Source organism: Brassica rapa, chromosome A04 (assembly GCF_000309985.2).
Source record: "Brassica rapa cultivar Chiifu-401-42 chromosome A04, CAAS_Brap_v3.01, whole genome shotgun sequence".
Classification (NCBI taxonomy): domain Eukaryota; kingdom Viridiplantae; phylum Streptophyta; class Magnoliopsida; order Brassicales; family Brassicaceae; genus Brassica; species Brassica rapa.
In genome coordinates, this window is record NC_024798.2 from 2,371,267 (window position 1) to 2,389,662 (window position 18,396).

Consider the following 18,396-nt stretch of genomic DNA (forward strand, 5'->3'; position numbering starts at 1 on the left):
TAATAGAGTAAAAATGAGTTTATTCATAAATAAAGTAAATTTTTTTTTGTATATATCACTTTATTCTTTTACTCTAAACTATTTTGAAGAAAAAAAGAGTGATCTATTATAGATGGTGGAATAGCAAAGAGACTGGTGGCATTTACCAAAATCTCAAACAGATCTGAACCAATAGTTTTTCATGTCCATAACAAAACATGCTAATTTATTGATGAGCACGTCATTCTGGCGCGAAAATCACGAATGAATAATACATAATTTCAATATACCAAATTTTCACAACGAACTGCTACTAAACTATTCTTTAATTGGATTCGCGATCGAATAAAATAGTTCGGTAGGTCATGTGATTTTCGTCAGAGTTTAGACCCGTAAAATAAGCGAAAAGGCAAGAAATGGAAGTTACCTCAAGGCGTGTACGTAGGCAAGAGCTTCAAGAACAATAGGCGCCAAATCCGGAAAGCAAACGGCCACGGTCCACGGTCTTGGAATCCTTTAACGCGGTTTGGAACATGGTGTTGGATCCCATTAGAAGCGTGTCACTGAGCGTGAGGTGAGTCAAGAACGGCGTCTATAGCCTTCGGTGCGCGAAGGGAAGTTCAGATAGATGGTTTTCAGGGCCGGTCATGAGATTCATTGCGGTTAAATATATACACATATTAACCACTAATATTTTGGATGCTATAGGCGAATGTTTCATATTGCTATATCCAGGACCGAGTCTGGTGGTTTTGAAACTAGGGGTAGGGTTCCAAGAAGAGTATGCAAGATGAAGAAGAAGATGTGAGTGTGACGGAGGAGCTAACACCATTATAACACACATATATAATATTATAGGTGTTGTAAAATCTATATTTCTCTAAGTAACTTCTCACATTGTAAAAGTTGTATCATGTAAACCAGTGAGATGTGCGTGCTATTTATATAAATGATTCTCACGCAAAGTCCCTTCCAAATCAAAAGAGTCAGCTCAAAATGGCTACGACAAATCTCATAGCCACAAGCAACGGCGTCAGATTCTTCTCCTCCTCCTCCTTAGGCAATCCAGACCACTTCTTGTCTCGTCGTTTGTCACAGACGAATCATAGAGACAGATTCCAAACTTCTTTGTGTTATCGTCAGATGTCGTTGAAAGATGTGAAACCGGTTGTTAAGACTGAGATCAGGTGATGGGATTGGAATCGTCCGTTTCTTGAGAGGAAAGAGTTATTTTGTTACAGGTGCAACAGGGTTTCTTGGGAAAGGTTACAAAACAAAAAAAACTTATAAACCTAAACACATAGACGTTTCTACTTGTCCAAGTAAACTGATTAATTTTTCTTGGCTTGGAGAATTATTTGTTGCAGTGTTGGTCGAGAAACTGTTGAGAGAAAGTCCTGAGATAGGGAAGATTTTTATTCTGATGAAATCCAAAGATCAAGAATCAGCCAACAAAAGACTCTATGATGAGGTTTCTTGGTTAAACATTTAATTACATTTTCAACTTCTTTAGTTATTTTTCTAGATTTTGTATCGCCCTTCTGTGCCGCTCAGATCATCAGCTCGGATCTGTTCAAGCTTCTGAAGCAAATGCATGGGAGCTCATATGAAGCTTTCATGAAGAGCAAGTTGATTCCAGTAACTGGAGACATCGGAGAGGAGAATCTAGGGATGGATTCCGAAACAGCAGACAAGATTAGTGAGGAGATTGATGTCATTATAAACACTGCTGGACGTACAACATTCGACGACAGGTGTTTGTTCTAGCTTTTCTTTTCATTGCTTACAAACTAACTGCACTAATGATTAAAGAACACACGGAAGCAGATACGACGCTGCCCTAAGTGTAAATGCTCTTGGACCTGATAGGCTCTTAAGCTTCGGAGAGGAATGCAAGAAGCTGAAACTTTTCCTTCACGTTTCAACTGGTATTGACTTAGATTTTTTTTTTTTTTGGTTAAGAAGAAGTTTAGGAAATTGATTTCTATTATGTTATATAGCTTTTGTGACTGGTAAGTTAGAGGGAACAGTACTAGAGACTCCTCTCTGCTTTGGAGAAAACATAACTTCTGACTTGAACATCGAAACCGAGGTGAAACTAGCTTCAGAAGCTGCAAGAAAGTTCCATGGCAGTGAAAAATCCAAGAAACTGAAAGAACTTGGTTATGAAAGGTGAAAATCAAAAGAGATAATTACTTTATGTATCTACTTAATATGGTCCTGGAATTTTGGAAGTTTAAACATTTTAATTTAATTTCTAATTTGGAGGTCAATTCTTTATATATATATATTATATCAATTCTTTAAAATTTGAGGATCAAAGAGAATGTTTCATCTGAAACTTTTGGTGTGATATTATGATGAGAAATCAGAGCTCAAAGCTATGGATGGGAAAAGGCTTACACATTCACAAAAGCCATGGGTGAGTCTTTACTTCACAGCAATCGAGGAGACTTGTCTGTAGTGATCATAAGGCCTAGTGTTATAGAAAGCTCCTACAAGGAGCCTTTCCCTGGCTGGCTCCAAGGAATAAGGTTAATTATTTTACTTCTCTAAGACAAAAAGGACTTACTAGATTAGCTTTTTGTTCTTATTGACATATTTAACAAAATTACAGGATGAGTGCTCCATTAATCTTGGGAAATGGAAAAGACCAGATTCCTGACTTGTTTGGAGATTATCAATCTTCTTGTGATGTTATACCTGTTGATATGGTTGCTAACGCGATAATTGCAGCCATGGCAAAGCACGGTTGTGGTAATGTACTAACGGATGTCAAAGTTTACAATGTTACTTCAACATCTCATGCGAACCCCTTGCGACTTGGCGAGTTGATGGACTTTTCTCATCAACATTTGTGTGTGTCTTCATTGACTGAGACAACAGCGAAAGACTTGAAGCTTATGAAATTCCACAGTTCCTTAGAGGAGTTCACCTCCTCTGTATCCAAGGCAATAGCAAAACAAGAAAGAGAGATGAAGAATGGAGAAGGAGAAGCAGCGTCACATACCACATTGAGCATGAAGGGGAAGAGGAAGCTTAAGTATTTTGTTTCCCTAGCAAAAACATATCAGCCTTACATGTTCTTTCAAGCTCGGTAGATAACATTACTTGGACTTGGTTAATTTATCAAACTATCTGATTACTGACGTATAGTAAATATATATACATACTAGGTTTGATGACACCAATACAAGGAGTCTGCTAAATGAGTTGTCAGTGGAAGAGAGAAAGATGTTCGAGTTTGATGGTAGTTGCATTGATTGGGAGCATTACTTTATCAACATTCATCTTCCAGGTCTCAAAATGGAACTCTTTCGTCAAATATCCAGTTAAAAAGAGTGATTTAAGAGACAAACTGATGCAACACATCCTTATCCAGTTATGTTGGTGTTTGATGTGTTCTCCAATTTAAATTGGTTTTGTAGTTTTCCTTTTGTTCTACAATGTGTTGTTTCCGATTTGTTAAGTTTGTTTATAGCTTTAGAAAATGTTAGAAACTATGTAGTAAACCATGAGTCTTTGTTTTACATTCAACAGTGTTTTTGAAAAACAATTAACTAAAAAGGAAAACTCAAGGTTTTCACAAGACTATATACAATAATGTTGTTGAATAATTTATGCAACGGTTGAAGTAATGCAATGAAGGTGATGAAGAGAATGACATGGATTAAATTGAGTTGAATTTTCTCAACATGTTGAATAAATAAAAAATGAAACTCCACATGACATTTTCTATTGGCTATTGTAATTTTGAGTATTTAATTTTCCTAGTTATTTAAAATCATTTTTATAACATGTTAATTTATTATATATTTTTATATTCTATAAATAAAAACTTATTTATTTGATTTAGATGCATAATAAAAAAGAATGAAATAAAATATTAGGTTAGGACGTTGAATTTTATTTAAAAAAGTTTGTATAATATAAAATTTAAATGTGTACTGAATTATGATGTGAAAGAAAATGAATGATTTGGAGTATTAAAAATAAAAAATTAGGTGTTGAAAATAAAAATCATTGTACATAGTTAATAGCTTTGTATTTCACAGTACTAAGAGGAATATTATCTCAAACTTTGTCCTATTCGATTCCTAACCGTCTCCAACATATCCGAATTATTGTGAGAGTTTTCTCGAAGATCTCTTAAACCAATTTGTTACATAGCTTCTAGTACTCCAACTCCATCACAAACTTCATTACTTGTGTTTCATTAAGTGTGTCATCTATCTTTATGAATTTTCAAGTTGATCAATCAACATTTGACTCTAGGATGTTCACCTAAAATCCAGTCGAACAAAAAAGTGAAGTTACATTTCAAGTTCCTGACCACAAATTATATTTTCTTAATACAATAATTAGGCATGCGGTTATTAACCAAACCAAACCGAATGTTCGATTTTCGGTTCAGGTCCCTCAAGAAATCCGGTTTGATTCGGCAAGTAAAATTTTTTTTGGTAGTCTTAGCTCTTCTAAGACCTGGTTAGCTTCTTTCTCTCATTGATTTTTTCGATTCTCACAAACAAATTTGAACGTTAGTATTAGGACCGCATGTTGCTATTCTAACTTGCCATTCAGACCCTGAATATGTTGTAATGTTGCAGGAGGCTTTGACAGAGTCTTGAAGCAGAAGAAATAAGCATGCAGCATTTGAAATCTACGATTAGCCAAGTGGAACCAACATATATTCAATCTTACAAAGTTCTGTCTGATAAACTCCAAAAGCTTGTCCACATAGATCCCCAAAGAGACAACGAGGTTGAACAACCAGGAAGCAAAAGCCAAAGACATCATTTCCTCTATGATAAGCAATCTCTATCTTTCCCTTTTGGCCTCTTATCTACAGTTAAAACTAGTATTCATGTGACAGTCCTTCAAACATTGATCTTATTGTTTTCCAGGATGCCATTAAAATCGATTGTGATGTTACTTCGCCGCCAAATTGTAGCTGTAACATAGACCGATACTTATCTCGTGCAAATAATATTCGATTCCACACCGAAGCAGTTTTAACAACCGATTTGACCCATAAAATTAATAATTCACTGATAAGTTTAGGAGAAAATAAAAGGATTATCTTCTTCCTTCCGACATTACATTTCAAAAATTTCCATTACAACAATAATAGGTTCTTATAATAAAAAAGCAGGTAAACAGAGATAAAGATCGACCGAGGGCTTAAAGCCTAACAGTAAATGCCTAGCGGTTCTGCATGTACTCGAAGCTCAAGGGTTGCTGACAGAACTGTGCCTGGAGAAACAAGTCACAACAGCTTTCTTCAGACCATGTATGTCAAAAGAGAGTTAAGGAAAGCAGACAAAAAAAAATCAAAAATGTTAATTTACCTGAAGAGAAGCGTTTCTGAGCTGCTCATACGAATGAGCATACATCATAGGCACTTGCATATACATTGCATCCCCTGGATGTACAACAGTGGTGCCATAAGGACTCATGATAGCGTTCCCAGGTAGTCCAAAGTTGAGAGAAGCATGACTATTTGGGATATGGTTGTATCCGGTAAATCCCATTTGGTAGTACGGTGGCTGCATCATGTTGAAGGGTGGTGGATGAGAATTCTGATTAACCGGAAGGCTCCTTATGTACCTGCATTCATCAATTATCAACCAATCACGCATCAACCTGAGAACGGCTTTAACAAATGCTTTACCAATACCTTTTGTAATTGCGGTCATAGTCAGGATCAAACCGATCTTTCTCACTGTCTCTAAGAATCGCAACACGAGAGGTTGGACCAGTTTCCCTGAGGGTTAAGTTCTTAGTAGGTGCTGGACTGTCATCTTTGCCAAGACTTGGACTCCTCTCATAAACCTGAGTTTCAGACTCATCACCACTGAAGCAAGTGAGACCGTTGAATATGCGCGCTCGCGCTCTGTCATAGTCTTCTTTCCTCTCTTCCACACTCCTAAGAGGACCACGTTTCTTCTCAGCTTCACCACCCTCGAATCCAGATCCTTTGGAAGGTCGAGTCTTGATGGAGACTTTCATGTGCTCAAACTTACCACTCTCTGATTGCTTAGCCGCGGGGATATCAGACAACTTAACAGTAGGAAACTTGCTCACCGCTGTTTTAGTCACGAGGATTATGTTCTCGCTCCCATCAACGCCGCCGTCTTGAACAGATGTAGCTAGTCCGTAGTGGCTAGCAACACGGTGAGCTGCAAGGCGGAGATAGGAAGTAGGAAAACGCTGGAACTCGAACTGCTGCTGCTCTTGGCTCTGTAAGAACCGTTGAACGTCAAGCTCCATCCGCAAAACTGACATAACAAGAAACACAAAAAGGCTTTTAGACACACATAAGCAGTTCAAGATCTAAAACTCAGCATATTAACACTCTTGTTGCAAAACCAAAAGTAAAGACAAATCAAAATCACCCAAATTGACATAACTATTCAAGAATCTAAGCTAAGCTGAGCAAAAACCAACTTCATGAATCATATACACATACAATAAAGTTTACTACTTTGATAAGACCAACCATGTTATTACAGAACAGGGGACATGGGCATCTCCATAAACTCAAAATCACCCAAATTGACCTAAGCTGAGCAATAAAAATCAAAACTTTCTTAAGCTCAGATTAGGTTTTGTGAGATGAATCAGAGAGGGAAGCTTACTCGTCAGGCGATGGCGAGGGTTCTGCAAAGCCTCGACGAGAAAAGGATCCACCGTAAACCCATTCTCTCCCGTAACCACAGCGGCGGTTGTGAAAGCAGAGTCCATGAGGGGATGGATGTTTCTGGAGAGTTCTGGAGTCGTCGTTGACCTCAGCTTCGGCGTTGACCTCAGAAGAAGAAGGAAGGTCAAGAGGAAGAGGAGAATCGAAACCGAAGCATTGACGGCGGCGAGAGAGAGAAGAGAGGAGAGGATGGAAGAGAGAGAAGACCTTTAAGATGCGAAACCTTATCTCTCTCTCTCTCGGGAAGGCAAAGTAAACGAGAGGGAAAGGAAACTTTATATTTTTTCTTCTTTTTTATGTATTTTCTTCCTTTTTCATTTAAAATAAAATATCTACCCATCTAATCTATTAAAAGGGAAGCAGTTTTAATAAATCTACTTATAAAGGTTGTTTGGACCTTTTCATTAGAAACTTAATGACTTTTATATTGTTTTAACTAAATCAAAAATATATAATCTGTTACATTAGAATCTTTTTTTCAATTGACAGATTTTAGTCACATATATGGTGGGTCCCTTATCTAACCTAGATAGACAGCAACTCTCTTTTATGTTATAACTATATCATAATTAAGTTTTAAATTATTAACCTATCATAATTCATCACCCACATATAAACAAAAAAATATGTTAACCTTATTACTCATAATTGTTGGAAAAACCATAGAACAACCATATAAACAAAAAACATAGAATAATTATTGACCGTATTTTAATGAACTCGACGTTGTTCACTTATGATGGCACCCTATCATATGAATAAATGTATTTCAATATATGCATGATTCATTAAGTATTTTCTTAAACGCTTCAACATATTTTTATGATATATTTTCTTGAACAATATTAGATCACACAAATTTATTTTTATTATCTATATTATTAAAATATGATCATCCTAAAAAGTTACTTACAAAAATATTGCACCTACTCATTAATTATATTATTATTTTTTGGCCTTACTTTTATTTTCTGTAACTATAAAATACTTTAAATAAACTCATTTTTTACTCAATATTATTGAAACTGAATATAAGAACCACATTTATAATAGAGGGATACACTATGAATTTGGAAATGGGTCCCTTTCCATCTTATCATGTAATTTTTTGAGAATTTTTTATCATGTAATTTTTAAAAAATCTTAGTGTCATTCGATATATTCAATTTTAAGTACTATTAAAAAGTACACAAAAAGTTTAAATCAATATTTTTAAAAATGTCATCAGATTTATATAATATTTTATTGGATCAATCAGTATCATATGGCGGGTTAATGATGAGTTTTTACCAAGTTTTATCAAGTTTTTACATATTGAGTTTTAACTTTATCCAGATCGGATTATATATGGATTACCGGATTTATTAATTCGACCGCGGGTTTGGACCGGGTACAAAAACATTGCTAAAACTATTAAACACCTACAAATTCATACTATTAAAGAATCACAAATCAAAAAGTTTATTCACTTTTAAGTACTACTAAAAAGTATTGAAAAAGTTTGAATCAACATTTTAAAAAATATCATCAAATTTATATGATATTTTATCGGGTCAACAGTATCAGATGGCGGGTTAATGATGAATTTTTTTTCCAAGTTTTATCATGTTTTTATATATTATGTTTTAACTTAGTATGATCAGATTATATACGTCACCAAAATTATCAATTCGACCGTCGGTTTGGATCAGGTACAAAAACATTGCTAAAATTATTAAAAACCTAAAAAAAATCATACTACTAAATTGGCGCAAAATCTGCAAAGCAAATCTTATGTCTCACCAGCTCAACAGATGTAACTCTTATAAAATTTACATAAAATAAAAAGATGTTGTTGTAACATAAGAGTGTGCATAATAATATACATCAAATCAAAACACTAATTCATATCAATTGTAATTAAACGAAAAATCCGTACTTCCACTAATTCATATCAAACATTTTTATTAGCCAAAAAACCCGCGCTTTCGAAGCGCGGGTCAAAATCTAGTTATACATTATTTTTTCAAAATTTATACACATATATACTTTTGTCTATAACAAAAACAAAAATCATTGAAATATTACTCGGTTTTACTAAGGGTGGGCGCTTCGGTTATTTTCTCAGTTCAGATTTGGTTAGTTCGGTTTTAGTATTTCTTTCAATCGAAATAAACCATAGTTAGTTTAGTTTGGTTGGGTTAGGTTTGTGTTTGGTTCAGTTTATATTCGGTTCAGTTTATATTTGGTTTGGTTCGGTTTGTTTTTTTGGATCAGTTAGGTTCTTCTTAGTTTAATTTTTCAAGATAAATTATGTTTTAAAATATAAATTATGTAAACATAAACTACGTGAAATTAATTTTATATATAATTGAAACAAAGACCTTTAATAAAGACACAATATATATATAAGAATTAAAACAAATGAAAGCTAACTAAAATTAAAAAAAAAAACAACATCATTAAAAATATTAGTAATATAAATTTAAAGCCTTCAAAATGAATCATCTTCAATGTGATGGTGTGGAGAAGAACTTTTGTTTTTAATAAAATTTGTTTCAAGTTTTAGGTTTAGATTTAACATCCATGTTTACATATATAAGAATAAAAATACAAACATTTTTAATTTTTTAAATCAAATATTTTGATGATTACATCTTAGGTTAGAAGAATATATATTAATGAATGAAAAATGGAAAATATGTGGTTTGGTATTAGAATTTTATTATATTGGTATTACTAATATTTTTAATTTAAATAATTACAAAATACATCGGTTTCTTGGTTCGGTTCGGTTTTAAACCGAACCAAACGAAACCATTCGGATTAGAGAAATCTTCAACCGAATGGTTTGAAATATATTTTGGTTTAGTTTGAATCGGTTTCGATTCGGTTGGTTTGGTTTGACTCGGTTCAGTTTTTTTGTCCATCCTTAGGTTTTACCGAAAGTATTGTAAATCACTTGATTTTACATAAATTTTAATATCAACATATATATATATATATATATATATATATATATATAAATATCAAAATAACATATTTGTCATATTAATATCAACTATAACCAAGGCTGTTATTTGTCAATCAATTTAAAAGTTTCAATGTTCTAGTCTGAACTACGTTCAGTTACCAAAAAAAAAAAAAGTCCGTGTACGTAGTTCAAAATTATTTTCCAAATAATCGATATATGCGTTTAAAATTGGTTTATTCACATGTCTAATTAATAATTCTCTTTCTATAAGATGCATAACTATGGCATTTCGATTTTTTTGAGCATTGCTTGCAACTGATACAATCTATGTTTTCATTACAAAATAGCTAACTCTCTTTGAATTTTTGGTGTATATATTTTTGAAATAAAAAATACTTGTATGGAAGCGAAGAAGCGAGATTTTAAATGTATAATCAAGTTTGTGAATAACTCTTATATCCCTTATATATTAATTGAGAAGCATTACAACATTTGTTTGTAGCCACATGTCATCACTAGAATCATTCTTAGAATCCTTAGAGATATATGTTGTCCATCTAAATATATAATAAGTTTTTTATTAAACTAACCATAAATATATTATTAATGTGCTTCATTATTTCCTTATAAAATTACGAAATTGCCTAATGTAGCTAAAGTATATATAACAATTAATGATTTTGAATAATAAAGATTTGATAAAAATAAGTGTATCTTATATTATATTTTTTAATTTTAAACTATTAAAATAAATTAAACAACCATATTAACCATATAATAAAAATATGTTATATTTTGAATTTTTTTTAAATGAGTATAAATTACTAAAACTGTTAAAAGTCTCACACTCAAATTTTGTGATCCATGGTTTAAAATATTTTTTATGATATGATACAAATGATTAAAAAATCATATAAGTCGAAAGCCTCATTTAATAAGTATTAAGATTAATATATATATATATATATATGCCATATAAATAAACATAAATATCTTAATTTTGAAATTTAATTTGAACAATTCTTTTTGATAAAAGTTTTAAAAAATATTGACAACTTAATTTTTAAAAATATTATAAATTACTTAAACTATTAATCCTACAATAAAAATTTTGTTATTAGTAATTTAATTTTTTTGCTATAGCAGATACAAATGATTAAAAAAAATATGAGTAGAAAGCATAATTTAATAAATATTAATCTTAAAATATACTACATATATGTTACTATCTTTTAAATTTATTATATATCATATCAAATAGAAAACAATATTTTTTGGATTAATAAAATTTATTTATATGTTTGCACCAATTTAATTATATAAGTAATAGTTACTGACTTTTAATTATTCAATATATATTAATTATTTCATAATATGTTAAAAACATATAATACATAAAATAATTTTTATATATAATGTTCATTCTACATATAATACATAAAATCATTTTTCAAAGCAAGTGATTGAGAGATGGATCTAAAAGGACACATGGATTTGGATGAATAAAAAGTGCTTGACCAATGTAAGAGAGATGACGAAAGAGAGAGACCTAGGTTTGGGGCCTGATGAACAAAGATTTTAACAAAGATACGCTTTTTCATTTGCAATGGGTGATTCTTTTTACAAGAGTAACAAAAATAATTTTAAAATATGTAGGTAAAATGTTAGAGTTTTGAGTGATATATTTTAGAGATTAAATTATCTTCTGATTCATTTAAAATCTTTTAAACCAAATGAGTTATAAGAATCTATTAAATTTGAATAATTCAAGATTTTAAATGGTATATTCAAATATTTAATTGAATAACAATAGATTTTAATTTTTTTATTGAAAATATAAAATCAGTAATACTAGATTTTAAAATCTTCTAATAAGGAGATTTCAAATACAATAACAATTAAAACTAGATTCTAACAAAGAATTTAAAATTAATTATTGAATAACAGTAGATTAGAGAACCTATCAAATTAATTTAAAATACACCATTGAATAACACCATTAGAGGCTTCAACTAAGTTTCCAATTAATTAAATTCAATGGCATGTTGTTTTTTTAACACTAGGTAAATTATTATATAATCTCAAATCAATTAAATTCAATGGCATGCTGTTAAGTTATATATATGTAGGTGATCTCTTTGATTAGATTGCTCTTATTATAATTCAAGCAAAGAGAAAAGCAATAATGTGGTCTAGATCAAAAAGTGAAACTGCCAAGAGAGTTGCTCCTATTTTGAAGAAGGAGACAGCAAACACAAGTGAGATGGAATGGCTTCGTTACACAGAGACAATACATAAAATAACAATATTGATTACTGGATTTGAGCTTAGCAACGAACAAGCCGAGGAGCTGAAGAAAAACATGTCAAGAGAAACCTACAAGCAACTTAGCCGCGATTCAGTGTGCCAACTCAAGGCATTGAACGTGAGAACAGATGAGTCGTGCACCGTGACGCTTATTGAAAAATCAGTAAACAAGTTGATCTTGAAGTGGACCCTTGAGGTTGGGAAGACAATTGACTTTGATTTCACTAATAGCTTCTGGAAGGATGATGACCACAGCGGATGTGATAAAATCTTCTATGCAACGAGATAGTCTAGTAACTATAAGCATCAACTATACCATCATTAATAAGCTTCAATACTAGCGGTGAAAAGATTGTATTATATGCTTTTATTTTATTTTATCTAAGATAAACATATGCTAATTTTATATATGCGTATATTTAATTTCATATATGAATAAACAATATATAGTATGTTTTATAAGGATTTTGGATTATTTTTCAGGATTAATTTAGAAGAGATTATTGGATATTGAGATTGGTGGTAGTTTTCCTGGATAAAAGCACATTTGATACAATAAATAACACAAAATTCTGTGAAACACATGTTTCATCATGGTTGAGGCTAAATCACCAATCCAAACAAAATTCTCGAAACCGTTCAAATTTTTTAAAAATCAAGTATTTTTGACATGAACAAAAACTGTCGTTTTTATCCAATCTCTTCAGGGGTTTTAGCAAAAAGCTTAACTTCCAATGTTAAAAAAAAAAAACCTAACTTCCTGACGCTTGAGAACAAACGTTGAGACTGCATATCAGTCTGCTGCCAAATCTGCTCCCCATCAAAACCAACCAACCATAGCTTGTCACAAAAAGATTTAAGAATATTACAAATTGATTAAAATCGCATTTATGTTTGTAATGACCTCATGGTATTTTTAACATAAATGCATTTTAAACAAATTTCGGCCACATTGTATCTTCTGTTTTTATTTTGTAAGAGTTTTAACTGTTAAACAAAAGGGAATGAACAAATGAACGAATATCTTAGTTTGTTCTAAATCTGAACCATACCATGAGGCCGTCTTCATAAGCTCTGTCTTCATGTAAACGAATTGTAGTTAATCTGCTTCTTATTATTTTGTCAAGGTGTTTCTCATTTCGATGAGGATGGTTCAACTATGTGCAGAGTCGGTCCTACAACTTATGTGGTTTAGAAGCAAAAAAAAAAAATTATGGGAACCAAATGACATGCTGAAAATAACTTGTAAATCTGGCCGAAATTTTGTCTATATTATCTGCGGCCGCAAGAACATGTTTGTATTGCTTCCACTCAAGGCTCGGCACTGGCTACGTGTCGACCAGTGGCGGAGCTAGATCTCACGTTTATATGGGTCATAACTCATTTATTAGAGACAAAAATATACATCTATGTGGTTTGAACCTAGGAACATGTGGGTCAATAGGAGAGATCTTGACCAAATTACCACAATAGCAACATGAAAAATAACCTTACAAGTTTATTTTTATTAATTTCACATGGGTCATTTGACCACCATGCTTCTAAGGTGGCTCCGCCACTGGTGTCGACAACCATTCCTGTCACGCCAAATGCTGTGAACTTTTTGGCACATCCTTATCAGCTATAACCACAAATGTAACTAGAGCAAGAATACTTATTTCTTTTGTTAATTCAGACCAAATAATACTTCATAACTAGACCAAGAACATATGCATTTGATCTTACAACTCCATTGTGTATCGTACATATCACGGTATTTGATACTAATTACTAAAGAAGATGCTTATTCTCTGCTTACAGTGTACGTTGTTTTAATTACTTACAATCTGGCACCCTAGTACCCACTTAGCTTGGAAGTAGTGCAAAATGATTAACTTAAGAGACATAATAACCAAAATTAGAAGCTTAGACCAAGTGAAGGCAAGCGAAGATGCAGCTCATCGTAGTGTTATTGCACTTCATCCGAATCCAAATCATGGGGTGATAGAGAAGATTTTGTGTTGAACGCTAAGGATTTTGCAATAAATATGAATCGTCTGTGCAATTAAAAACAAAATTCTCCTTTACTACCATTTATCAGCCAAACACAACAAAATAATAATCATTCAATGGATTTCATTCACCTAAAGTTTTTTTATAAATAAAATTATTTCGCATGTTCCATCCATCTCAATGGAATGTACTTCGCAGATTCATATAGTATTTACCTAATTGAGTAAAAGAAATCATTTTTTTAACACTGATTAATTATGCTATTACAAACTAAAAAAAATGCTACAATGTTCGTAATACAGCTGACAATTATACCTGCCTTATAAGGATTTCCGTCTGACTGTATCACTCGAGCCATGCTTCGAGATCCATTCCTGACAGTACGCTTTGCACCATGCCGAAAATTTCTTGTAAACTTTTTCTCCAATATTCTGCATAATTCACCTTTTCCGGGAATTGAAACTCAGACCTCCTGGTATAGAAGCATTAAAGAATCTTTAGTCAAACTACTGGACCAAACTACTGGACTAAAAGTGATTCCACGAGTAAAAGAAATCAATAGTATGGATATTTAAATAAGTAGTGTGAAATAATGATGCCAGAAGAGAGGAGACATGCGTGACGTCAAAGAGACTCCAAAACGACACACATTTGGAATAATAAATGTATCAATAAAAAACAGATCAGATCGGATCCAGAGACATATATATAATAATAAAAGAGACGTTAAAGAGCAATATAAACCCTGCATCACTCCACCTTAATGCAGTCAACGTGCTCCGACATGGTTACTAAATCTCCCCACGCGCGTTTTATGGCGCGTTAAGTATTCCCTCCTTTCCATGCACTGGATTGAAATCCACTCGCTGATGTGGGCGTAGATGGAGAGCAACGTCCACTCGCTCTTTAAAACCTCCGTCGTCGTTCTTCCAACGGTACTATAAAGCCATAACCTCTCTCTCTTCTTCTTCTTCCCAAATTAGTAACCCTAAAACCTTAAACATTTCCAACAATGGCGGAACCTGCTGTAGACAGTTTCTACAATTCTAGCTTCGAGATTGAGAACTCGTTCTCCGATCTCGACGTTGACTTCGAGTTGACTTTCGACGACCTCTACTTCCCTTCTGAGAACGAATCCTTCTTCATCCCTGTTGACGTGGAGGAGGAAGCTACTACTACGTGTAAGACGTCCATGACGAAGAGGAAGAAGGAGATTGAAGAAGATGATGAGAAGAGGGACGCGAGACTTGTTAGAAACCGTGAAAGCGCTCTGCTTTCGAGGCAGAGGAGGAAGCACTACGTAGAGGAGCTTGAAGACAAAGCCAAGAGCTTGCAATCCGTTATAACGGATTTGAACAGTAAAGTCTCTTACTTTATGTCTGAGAACGCTACTCTGAGGCATAAGGTGGGTCCCGGAAAGGGCATGTGTTGGCCACCGCTTGTTCCGTGGATGCCGTATCTAGGTTCTCATCAAGTAGTGCCTTTGCTTCCTATTCCTCGGTTGAAACCGCAACGACCCGTGGCTAAGGTGAAGAAGACCAAGAAGGTTGCTAGTGTTAGTGTTCTTGGTCTTTTGTTTTGTTTGTTTTTGTTTGGTGCGTTGGTTCCTATTATTGTGAACGTTAGCTACGGAGGAAGAGTTTTAGATGTGTCAGTTAATAGTAGTAGTGGGAGAGGTAACTTATCTGCAACAGAGAACTATGTGCCTCTTGGTAATGGTAGTGAGCTACTAGGTGCATCACTATTTGTTCCGAGGAATGAGAAGCTTGTGAAGCTCGATGGAAACTTGATTATTCATTCTATTTTAGCTAGCGAGGAAGACACAGCTTCTGACTCCACAAGGACTAGGGATATGTCTAAGTACCTAAACACCGAAAAGCGGAAAACTGATGATTCGAAAGAGAAACTCAACTCAACAAGAACCAATGGTGAAGTGCAGCAATGGTTTCGCGAAGGCGTTGCAGGTAATCACATAAATAAGTAGAATTAGTCTTGGTAAATGCAGCTCCTAGAGATTGAGTTAGAGTATACAGTTTTTCTGCTTCAATTATATTACATCTTTAGAAGCTAGACCCTTGAAGAGCAGTCTTTTAGTTAAAATAGTAAGTTGAAGTGTTTGCATTTGCATATCATAACACCCATTTTTTGTTAAATGTATCCATTACTAGGACCAATGTTCAGTTCAGGGATGTGCACCGAAGTGTTTCAGTTTGATGTCTCCTCAACCTCTGGAGCCACCTTTCCTACTTCTCCAGCTACTCAGCAGCACAAGGGAAAGAATAACAGAAGAATCCTCCGTGGTGGTCATCCACTATCTAATCTTAACCTAAGCAAAGATCAAAACAGCTCTAACAAAGAGAACTCCAGCACAAACAAGTCATTCCCATCAATGGTTGTATCTGTCCTTATTGATCCCAGAGAAGAAAGCAGTGATGGAGTTTTCATAGTGGTTCTTGTTGATAATGTGAAGTATGTAACCTACTCCTGCGTCCTTCCACGACCAGAAGAAGTCCCTCATCTTGTAACCACTTGACTTTCTCTGTATGTAAAAAAACCACAAGAAGAAGTTCTCACACAATGAAGGTTATACCATCAGGTCTGTTCAGTGTCTCATGTTTGAACTATTAGAGTAGAGACAAGAAGATGAAGAAATGACCTCGTTATATTGTACTACACACAAACAATCACACACAAACCGTTTGCTCTATAGTTTCTTTTAGAGTCATAACAATAACTCTGATTTTACAGTTGAAAAGAATCAAGAATGGCTTGAAGAGTCTTCTGTGAGCTCTGCCATTGCTTCTCAGTAGCACTCACCACAAACAGAACCACAGTGTTCCCTTTCGCTGTCGCTTTTGCAAGGTTATGACTTCCCGTTAGCGCAAACGGCGTCTCCAACACATACTTATAGTACTGTCACAACAACAACAACAACAAGATCAATAAACTTTCCTCAATGATTGATATTATTCAATCATTCATTCATCATTATTTACCGTTTGATCACCGATCTTTTCGATTGATGTATCCACAAGCTCATCAGAATCATAAGAGTTTCCAGTGACAAAGGGACCGAGAGAAGCAATCACTCTCTCAGGCTCACCGAGATCTTCAATAGTTGCGTTTGGCTTGTTGGTTAAACGAATCAAAGGAGAAGCAACTACTTGAACTTTCCCTTGCTTCTCGTTCTCGAACTTCACTTCTATCCATGGCTCTGCGCATTTCGGTTGGCAGTAGTTGCCTGACAAGATGTTGGCTATTCGAAGCTGTTTCCAGTTCGGTGGTAGAACAAACTGATACGGCTGCACGTTCCCTGCAACCAGACTAGATTTCAAAGATCATTAACTCAAAAGCTAACACAAAACCAACTCCATACTCATTACAGAACCAAGACCAGTTTAAAGTATGTCTTAAGTGTCAAACGGTAATATTAAGCATGTGCACATTTATCCGGAATCGAAGAACCGAACCGAAATATACCAAACCAGAACCAATATCACTGAAACCGAAAAATCGAAACCGAACTAAAAAATAAATGTATATCCAAAATTTTGAAAATACAGGCTATATACCTAAAAATCTCAATTATATTTAGATTTTAAATAACCAAATATCCTAAAAGAACTAGTTGTAAAACGAATGATTCAAAGACCAGTTTACCCAAATACTTAATACCAAAAATATTTAAGATTATCCAACATTTTTATCCGAGATATTTAACCTGAAAAATCCAAATTATCTAAAATTTTATCCATATTATCCGAAATTACCCAAAAGATGGAACCCAATTGGATATAAACTAAACGCCCAAGCCTAGGTAATACTTTGAACAGACTAAAACCATTTCTTGATGAATGTCACAAGTTAATGAGCAATGCAAGAACACGAAGGAGAAGAGTGGGAATAAGCATCACCTGCGCGGAGAGCAGGAGTATCAGAAGGTTTGGCTTTGAAGAGGACGAAGGAAGGGTCAGACTCAGAAGGTGGTAAGAACGATCCCACTTCCACCTCACGCGCCTCAGAGATAGGAGCTTCCTTCAAGTTCAAAATCGCAGGAATAGCCACCGCTGTTTTCAGCAGTAAGTCTCTCCTTCTTGGTTGTTGTTGATGAGATGATGCAACAATGACGCTAGCTCTTGTTCTAACTGACGGAGAGACATGGAAGATGTTTGATGTCGGGACGAGAGACGCGGTCGCCATTTTTTTTTTGTTATGAGAGGTTGAAAGTTTCAGGGTTTGTGTTAATATCACATTTGGATAAGGCAACTTTTAAGACAAAAGAGTCTTTAGGTCCACACAATCTATCTATTGCATAACTCATTACTTGGATCATATGTTTTGATCAACGTAATAAAAAAAATCAACCAATAAGAAGTCTCCAGCTGTTCTAATCAATTGATCCTCCACGATGAAGTATCCTGCAATCTGAGCTAGAAAAGTTTGGTATGATTCCATTCCATAAGAG

The 18,396-nt window shown here is 34.0% G+C and overlaps 3 protein-coding genes and 1 pseudogene across 3 annotated transcripts; 2 read left to right on the top strand and 2 right to left on the bottom strand.

Moving 5' to 3' along the window:
• Positions 1-954: 954 nt before the first annotated feature.
• Positions 955-5,237, top strand: LOC103863341 (annotated as a pseudogene).
• LOC103863092 (protein encore) lies at positions 4,997-6,942 on the bottom strand. Its single transcript, XM_009140837.3, has 4 exons — positions 6,618-6,942; positions 5,657-6,257; positions 5,328-5,586; positions 4,997-5,232 (listed from the first exon to the last, which is right to left on the bottom strand). The coding sequence occupies exons 1-4, from the start codon at positions 6,721-6,723 to the stop codon at positions 5,182-5,184; spliced, it is 1,017 nt and encodes a 338-aa protein (XP_009139085.1). The 5' UTR covers positions 6,724-6,942; the 3' UTR covers positions 4,997-5,181.
• A 5,734-nt stretch (positions 6,943-12,676) lies between these two features.
• LOC103863094 (bZIP transcription factor 49) lies at positions 12,677-16,681 on the top strand. The gene is made up of 2 exons (XM_009140839.3): positions 12,677-15,895; positions 16,100-16,681. Exons 1-2 carry the CDS (start codon positions 14,944-14,946, stop codon positions 16,462-16,464), a joined length of 1,317 nt encoding a protein of 438 aa, XP_009139087.1. The 5' UTR covers positions 12,677-14,943; the 3' UTR covers positions 16,465-16,681.
• LOC103863093 (psbP domain-containing protein 6, chloroplastic) lies at positions 16,512-18,185 on the bottom strand. Its single transcript, XM_009140838.3, has 3 exons — positions 17,846-18,185; positions 16,928-17,244; positions 16,512-16,844 (listed from the first exon to the last, which is right to left on the bottom strand). The coding sequence occupies exons 1-3, from the start codon at positions 18,129-18,131 to the stop codon at positions 16,674-16,676; spliced, it is 774 nt and encodes a 257-aa protein (XP_009139086.1). The 5' UTR covers positions 18,132-18,185; the 3' UTR covers positions 16,512-16,673.
• Between the last annotated feature and the right edge of the window lie 211 nt (positions 18,186-18,396).